The sequence below is a fragment of the Hemibagrus wyckioides genome, linkage group LG03 (assembly GCF_019097595.1).
Source record: "Hemibagrus wyckioides isolate EC202008001 linkage group LG03, SWU_Hwy_1.0, whole genome shotgun sequence".
NCBI lineage: Eukaryota > Metazoa > Chordata > Actinopteri > Siluriformes > Bagridae > Hemibagrus > Hemibagrus wyckioides.
Window position 1 is genome coordinate 15,069,474 of NC_080712.1, and position 8,172 is coordinate 15,077,645.

At 42.6% G+C, this 8,172-nt stretch overlaps 1 protein-coding gene across 2 annotated transcripts in view; it reads right to left on the minus strand.

The window, feature by feature from the left end:
• Window positions 1–205: 205 nt before the first annotated feature.
• The window catches only part of kat6b (K(lysine) acetyltransferase 6B), a 33,015-nt gene continuing 25,048 nt past the window's right edge, over window positions 206–8,172 (minus strand). For both annotated transcript variants that reach the window (XM_058380294.1, XM_058380287.1), the window contains exons 13-17: window positions 8,131–8,172; window positions 7,776–7,935; window positions 6,788–7,009; window positions 4,299–4,593; window positions 206–4,179 (exon numbers count right to left, since the gene is read on the minus strand). The exon at window positions 8,131–8,172 is cut by the window's right edge and continues 190 nt beyond it. In XM_058380294.1, coding sequence (XP_058236277.1) covers window positions 1,511–4,179; window positions 4,299–4,593; window positions 6,788–7,009; window positions 7,776–7,935; window positions 8,131–8,172 — 3,388 coding nt within the window. In that variant the 3' untranslated portion in view covers window positions 206–1,510. The remainder of the gene's footprint in view (window positions 4,180–4,298; window positions 4,594–6,787; window positions 7,010–7,775; window positions 7,936–8,130) is intronic.

An 8,172-nucleotide genomic window follows, 5' to 3' on the forward strand; every position in this document is an offset into this window, starting at 1 on the left:
TTTGCCAGTCGCATACCTCAGGGTTGTTGTTTTTGCCTAATTACATATTTACAATCAAAAAGCTCATTTAAAAAAAAAAAAAAAAAGTTCGAATCCAATTGTGACTCCTACGACTGTTCCGTATTTGGGGGGGGGAAAAGGCTGAAATGATGCAAGCATGAAGTAACAGCACACAGGAAACAAACAGTCCAGAGTTGGGCTTAAGTCTGTCAGTGGCTCATCATAATTTATTTTCTGCTAAAATGTACAGCATTTAAGTGACTGACTAAAAAGGTAACTCATAAATACAGGACTGTTGCTCCATTAATTAGTATAGTCAGGATATCCCTCTTACATCAAACTGCCATTCTGTACAGGTACAAAGGCTACAAAATAAGCTATACAAACAGACACCAATACAATTTTCTCTTTATACATGCCATCTGTTTTGTCTATTAACAAGGCTACTGTTCTACATTTCAGTAAAATATAAATCAGATGTTTTATAAAGATAAAAAAAATTTACATGTGGAATGAAAATGCATGTTTAAAGGCATTTCATAAAAAGACCAACTTTGGGAGTAAATTGACAATTTTCTGAACTGCCCTGTGAAAGTTTTGTTTTTTCCTTTTTTTTCTTTTTCCTTTTTTTTGCATTCCCTTCCGTTGATTTTTTTTTTTTTTTTTTTTTTAGAATTCTACATGTACAAATACTGACATTTACTTCTCTATTTCGTCTGAAATTGCTTTAGTTTGTATAAAAACAAAGCTGCCTCAGGTAAAGAAACTTGTTAAAAAGTAACAAATTATACACAATTAGCAATAGAACCTTCGAAGCTGAACACCCAAAAAACATGACAATGTTTTAAAATCTTTTCAGTATTAGAAACAACAAAAATAGAATTTCATTTTTCCTTCCATAAGAGGGAAACCTAACCAAGGCCATATATTTAATATAAAATTGCTTGCTTTTAAGCACAACACTGTACAGTACTACTTTGATGCACTGTCACTAACAAAGACATTATAGCATGCTAAGTTTCACCTTACACTTAAAAAAAAATATATATATAAAAGTAGACTTACAATAATTTAAATAATATGAAGGCATGAGTACAGACTTGGAAACATAACCTTGCGATTGTTAAACAGGTACATTGAAAGGCTTACAATGCAGGCACATTTAAAGGTTCCATGAAGCAAGTCCAAAACAAAAAGGGGGAAATAAAAAAAATAAAAATAAAAAAAATCACTGCAGTTATAAACTGCAATGCAGTTTGTAGATTTACATTTAAACGTTACATTAAATTTCGATGATGTAAGGCTTCCCATATAAATAGGGAAAAAGCTAAAGATTAGCCATTAAACACAACTTTTTTGCATTCTTACCAAGTGCTGGTTTTTAAGAAAGAAAAAAAGAATACATAAAAGCAAACAATAATATTGAAAATCAAAACAAACAAAAAACTACCTCAAGTCATCAAGCTGACTTTCATTTCCTGACAATTTGCAGGAGAGGGGTCATTAGCGATTATCGTCTCATGTAAGGCCCGTTCAAGGGTTGTTTGGACATGCCAGTGTTCACGTAACTGTGGTGACCCGCTGGACTGTACATCATATTGCCGTGGGGAGGAGCCTGCATGGGCTGCTGTGGGTAAGGCTGAGTACCCATCATGCCCATCTGCATAGAGTACTGTGGTGATTGGTTCATGTACGTTGTGCTGCCATGGTAACTCCCATTCATCATGGGTTGGGTCACTCTGTACGTGTTCATTGCGTTAAGAGGCGCCATATTTACGTTCATTGAGTTCACGTTGTAACCTGGAGCAGGCATGAGGTTCACACCCATGTTCATGCGAGGTGCCATGGCTAGTGTCCTACTTGGAGCCTGCATGGTAACAGCCTGTGGACTCCTGCCGTACATCTGCTGCTGGTGGTGAGGAGTCAGTGGTGCCGATTTAGAGCGAATGGTCACTGAATGATGGGGGTGATTCTTGGGTGCAATGTGTGTCTGCAGTCTTTGGGAGGGGGCCAAGTTCATGTTCGGTGTACCCATGTTGCGCTGCACCATCATAGGTGGTGGGGTCATGTTAGGGGGTGGAGTCATGGTGGCCTGTGTCTGAGGGCCTCCGCCTGTGACTGCGTGCGGAGGCTGAGACAGAGGCACCAGCGTGGGGTTGTGAGGGCCAAGCTGTGAGGACAATGAACCATTGTTGTTGGTGTAAGATGTGATGGGATGAGAGGCAGAGTGGCTAAAAGGCAGAGGATGGTCCATGAGAGTATTAGTAAGCTGCTGGAGCTTAGCCAGGCTGAAAGTAGCCGAGGGCTGTGCATAGTGCCCACCCCCATACTCACCCTGGCCCATCCTCTCATAGAGCCCCAGATTGGTGGAGGGGTTGTTTGACTCCGGGAGGTCAGAGAGTTGCATGGGTGGAGGGAAGCTGCCAGGCATGGAGCAGTGAGACAGAGGCTGCTGGTGGTGCTGATGCTGATGGTGTTGGTGTGGGTGGTGATGGTGATGGTGGTTGTGGTGGTGACCATGACTGTGCATGTGTCCATGCCCGTGTCCATGTCCAGGACCATGTCCGTGCCCGTGCCCATGCCCAGGCTGCCTCTCTGGTACACAGCCTTGTGGGGATTTGACGCTGCAGCCCTGTGGCGAGCTCATGCTGTTCTGCTGGAGCATGCTGCAGGCGCCAGTATTGTTCACCACAGGGCCAGCCATCTGCTGGGACACAGCACAGCTGCTCTGTCCATGGCTGCCACTGGAGGAAAGGTTGCCATAGGAACAGCTGCTCTGGGAAGAGGCACCAGTGCTGGCTCCTGTACCACAAATGCTGCCACCTAGTGTGGAGTCGTAGCTACTGGGATTTTCATAATTCTCCGTCGTGCTTTCAATGCTTCCAAGGTCACTGAAGCCACTGTCCACTACCTGCTGCGAGTGGTCAGACACAGAAGGGACATCCATCATTGGACTTGTCTCCATGTTATGTAGGGAGTGCACAGAGATTGCGCCTTGGTCTGGGCTAATCTGAGTGTAGCTGTTCTCTAGAATGGACACAGCTGGGCTATTGACGGACCGCACGGACTGGCTTGGGTGCGAGTGAACAGAGGACATTGGACTGCTGTGGTCTGACTGCTGGCAGTCATCTACTGGGGTCATTTGGGGACTCTGGTCAACATGCACATATCTCTGTAGACTGCGGCAGGCCTCCTGGGTCTCTACACAGTCCTGGAAGTGCCTTTCTTGCTCAGCCTCCTGCGTTAGGGACTGCACTGCTTGGGCAGTTTCCATGTCAATCTCTGGACAGATACTGTGGTCCTCTTTTATTGCAGGAGTCAAAGGACCAGCATCTTTTTGGTCAACATTTTGACTGTGCTCCTCTTCCTCCTCTTCCTCCTCATCAGATTCAGAATCAGCCTGGTGGTCTGAGTCCACAGGGTTCTCTTGTGTGCTCATGCTAACTAATCCATTGTCCGAGACCAGCTCTCCAGAAGACTGCACAGGTGTATCCTGTTCCTTCTCATCATTGCAAGAGTTTGGCTTGGAATCAGTGTTATCTGGAAGCTCTTTCTCCAGTACTGGTGTAGGATCCTCCTTCCTCACCTCACCAGAATCCACATGGCCATCATCCTCATCATCTGCATCATGATCCTCCACATGAGAAGGTTCTAGTAGCTCTTCATCCTCCTCTTCCTCCTCTTCCCGCTCACCAGGGGCCTGGGGCTCACTACATGTATGCTCCTCATCAGGCTCCTGGCTTCTTTCCTGTTCTGTACTTTCAGGGGACTGTTCATCAGAGTTCATAGGACCTGACGTAGTTTCCTGGCTCACCCCATCACAAGGAGAAACGGCCACAGAATCAGGTTTATCTGTAGGCTCGTCACCCTTGTGTTCTTCACTGGGTTCCTGTGGCTCCGTGATCAGGGTGTCTGAGTGCAGCTCTGGCTTTACACACTCTGGTTCATTTAGAAAGACAGACTCTGAGCCATCAGGAACAGAAACAGGACTGTCCACCTGCTCCTCCTCTGGTTCCTGCTCCATACTGACCATGGGCGTCTCGGGTGGTGTGTAGAGGTTGAGCTTAAATCCCATTTTTCTCTCTTTCTTTAGCCTCCATTTAGGGGGCCCTCGCTTCACTCCTTTGGGCCAGCCTTTTTTCCGCTTAACGGGCCGAGGATTGTCCTTTTTCACAGCATCTGAGTAGAGAAAAATATGCTAAGGGTAAGTCCCAGTATGATCTGAAAAATCTTCAAATAAGTATTATTTATGGTATAACTATTTCAATCAGACCTAAAAATGCATAACAAATAAGTACCTTCAACTTGATCTCCTTCCTGTTGATTTAAATGATTGTCATTTTGTCTTTCCTTCTTCCTTGGTCTTCCAGGTCTACGCACAACTGTTCTTACACTGCTCTCCTCCTCTTCCTCCTCTTCCTCACTTCCTTCCCTCCTGACAGAATGGCCTAGCTGTGGCGCAGGGCTCTCCTCATCAGAGTTCTCAAATGGCTCATCCAGCACCTCTGTTCTCTCCGATATTGTTTCTGTGGTGACGCTACTGTTGATGCGCACTCTCCTTCTGCCTCTTTTTCTCCGCAGAGGGCCTGCTCTCTGTTAAAAAAAAAAAAAAAAAAGAAATAAATCCAGTATGAGGGCCTTGTTTATTAAGGCTTTTTTCAAACTTTACATCAATATCAATCTCTGCTGTGAACAGTGAGGCATATAGCTGTTTATCTGGTATAAACATCTCATATGCACATCTTCAGTGACCACTTAATTGCAAGCCCAAAAGCAAAACCCAAATAGTGTCCATATTGAGTTGGAAAACAGGATTTCCTAATTAAACAGTCAGGCACTTAGTAAATAAAAGCTTTACTCTCACTGTCAATGGCAAACTACATGGCATTTTTACAGCTTTTGCTCTTTATGCTTTCAACAACCACACAAATGAAAAGCAGCCCTTGGCTGAAAGAGAGGGAAGTAAAGTAAAAACCAAAGTCAAATGCGAGATGCAGACAAATTTAGTCACCGCTCAGCAGGAGCGTGGGCACACACTGTCAGAGTTCAAGTTTAAAAACAGTCGTTCCTAATCCACACTAACGTTAGCATGGTAGAGAAGTTTTAACATCCTAGAAAAAAAGGAAAAATCTTTATGCTCTTTATTTGCTTTGAATGAATCTTACATTATTGTAGAGACACTGCTCATTAACCCGTATAGAAGTTACATCTCTTTTATAGAGGGAAAACCCGTCACACGGCCTACAGCTAGAGCCTACAGCTAATGGTCTGAACATATCACTTAAACTTTCTGCAGTTTGAGAACATTTCTCACATGAATTTCAATCTCGTGTCTGAAGATATATTTGTTGTGTTCCTATTCTCAGCAAACCTTTAGACTATTAGACAAATCTTTTTGACTTGATTTCTTGACATTATGGCTTTAATGGCATATTACTATTCAACGGTATAAAAAACCGTTTTCTTTAGCCATGTTGCCTGATGGCTGCCAATCAAACAAGGCTCCTTCCAGATCTAACACCAAGGCATCTTTGCAAAAGGTGTTGGAATATTCAACAGTAGCATTAGGCAATATCTGTTAATGAAGCAGTGTTAAAACCATGCCTTTACTTTAATCATATTTTTCACCAAGAATGTTTCAACAATAGTTGAATCATCATTTAAGCTTATATTGTCATAAATAAAGTACAGCAATGACAAAACACACTCAAATCCATTTACTGTATATAGTAATTACCATAATGATAAGAAGCAGTCATGAGATAAGACTGTGGGTGGATAAAACATTAACTGAAAAAGGAGCCATCAAATGAAGAAAATCAGCCTGTTTATCATACATCAGTGTGCTTGGCAGTTCAAAAGTAGCGTGCTCTAGCTATGTGACTAGGCAGTCTCCTGGTGCTGATGATGAACTACCATACACAGTACAAATGTAATATGGTCAAGTGACCAGAGAGACAAATTTGACACTGTTCACAGCTGTATTTTGGGCTGTCGGTTCATAATATAGATCACTGAAACGCCACATCGACATGGAGACCATGGGAAAATTCAGCATATGTAAAGAGTAAGTTAAGGAGAGATGACAAAGCTTGACAGACATAACAGTTCACAGGAGGCAAAGATTTTTCCCCCATTCTGACCCCAGTGCACTCAAAACCAAAAAGCAGAGGTTTGGATGAGGAGGATGCAGTTAAGGATGATGCTAAACATAGGGAAATGTGACCACATTCTGAATGGCATGCCTCATGATCCAAATGCAAAGTTCCATCATTCAGACCACAGTATCTGAGCCACAGGCCATTCAATTGGAAAACTATGCCAGCATGAAACCTCAAATGAGAGCAAGCAGGACCCAGCTGACCACACATCCCTCACGACATATTCTTTACTGGACTTGGCTGACTCTTAGGAGACATTCTGGGGTTTGCTAATCCTTCTGCAAATATCTCAACATTGCATAAAAACAGTGTTTTGTTTTAATGAGGACACGTTTACTTGATTCACACACACACATGGATCTAAATTTTAATATTGCCTGAACACAACTGAATGGAAAACTAGACTGACTCAACAAAGGAAATAAATCCCTAGAATATTTCCTAAACAAACAGACATGAATGTTTCTCATTCCAAGGGTATCTATTCAAAGAAAATATTTATGCCCAAGCATGAGGCAAGGGTGCCTAGTCAATGGTGCAGCTGGTGAATGCCATAAAAAGCAGCATCTAGCAAAGTGTATCAGCTGGATGACATTAACAGGGATTCCCCATGGTTGAAAGCTTACCCTTCGCTTGAGCCCTGGTGTAGACTGGGATCGGACTGAAGTATTGTCATCACTGCTGCTATCCTCGCTGACGTCCAAGTCCTTTTCAATTGTGGTAGTAAGCATTTGCTCTGGGTTCTGTCTGGTGTAGCTGTTACTCTTGGTAAGAGGAGGTATCCTACTGCTGATCATTCGTGCTCGCTTCTCAGTGGATGATTCACTGCATACCACAAGATTTGCTTTCTAGTGTTCAGAAGAGGTGCAAGCAGGGGTGTACATTAGCCAGTTTGTTCTAATTACAGTCATACAGAATAATGAAGCTTTTCTGCAGTACAGGGTTTACCCTCCTGATTAGTCAGTGATCTAAAAGCATTTACTTTTTAACTAACTCTGAAAAAATTAATTTCACGGCACAGTGGTGTTAATAAAGTAGAGATCTGATGTGGGTCACTCAGGAAACTGAGCAGCAGTTATCTGTGAACTCTGTTTGAACTCTCAGAACTCCAGCTGGAAACTTATGCAGAGCAACATAGTGAGTGACCCACAGTTATCAGCAAATTTCTAATCATGACATGACAAAGCTATATAACATGCATGGCTGATTTGCACACTGTGTAGCCATACCATTATAATGCATTTCAGGCAAGGTTAGTGAACTATCAAAGAATATTGTCGAACAGTCCACAGACCACACAGTTATAGCTGACCACCCTGGAATCAGGCAACAGCTTGTGGTTTGGCGCATGGACCAAAATATGTCCCTGTCCACGTCTGGCTTGTTATAACAGGTAAATTTTATACTCTGGTTCAGCATGGGGTGTTTAAATAAAAACTCTGTTAAGCCAAGCCAGACAAAACATCATCCAAACCACCAAAGTATCAGTTCTTTGTGGAAAAACTACATAGCCAGCAGTTAATGTGACACCACCAATAACAACTGTGTTTGAAATAATAATAAGATGGTCATAAAAAAAATAAAAAAAAAAGAGGCAGTGAGGCTGATATCTACCTCTGCTCCTTTTCTATGTTGTCTCTCTAAAGGTTTTCTGTAGACTGATCTAGCAGGAGTCCAGACAAGACAGTCAGGATCGACCTCATAAATACGTGGTTTCTCTAGAAGCCGTGAAATGTGCTTCTGAATCGTCTGATGCTTTCGAATGATGACAAATCTACACAAGAGGAAAAAAAAACAAACATAGAAAATTCTATACAGTTAAAACATATGGGCAATTTCAGATAAAATAAGCACAAGCTCCAGTTCACCTCAGTAGCTTAAAGGCTGGTCTTATGTGTTAAAATGACTTGGTCTATGGACTAGAGAAAAGCCTGTCAAAAACTGTGTATGAATAAGACAGCAAACCTACCTGCCATCCTGCACATCAATCATGTTGAGCTGCTGGAGTGTG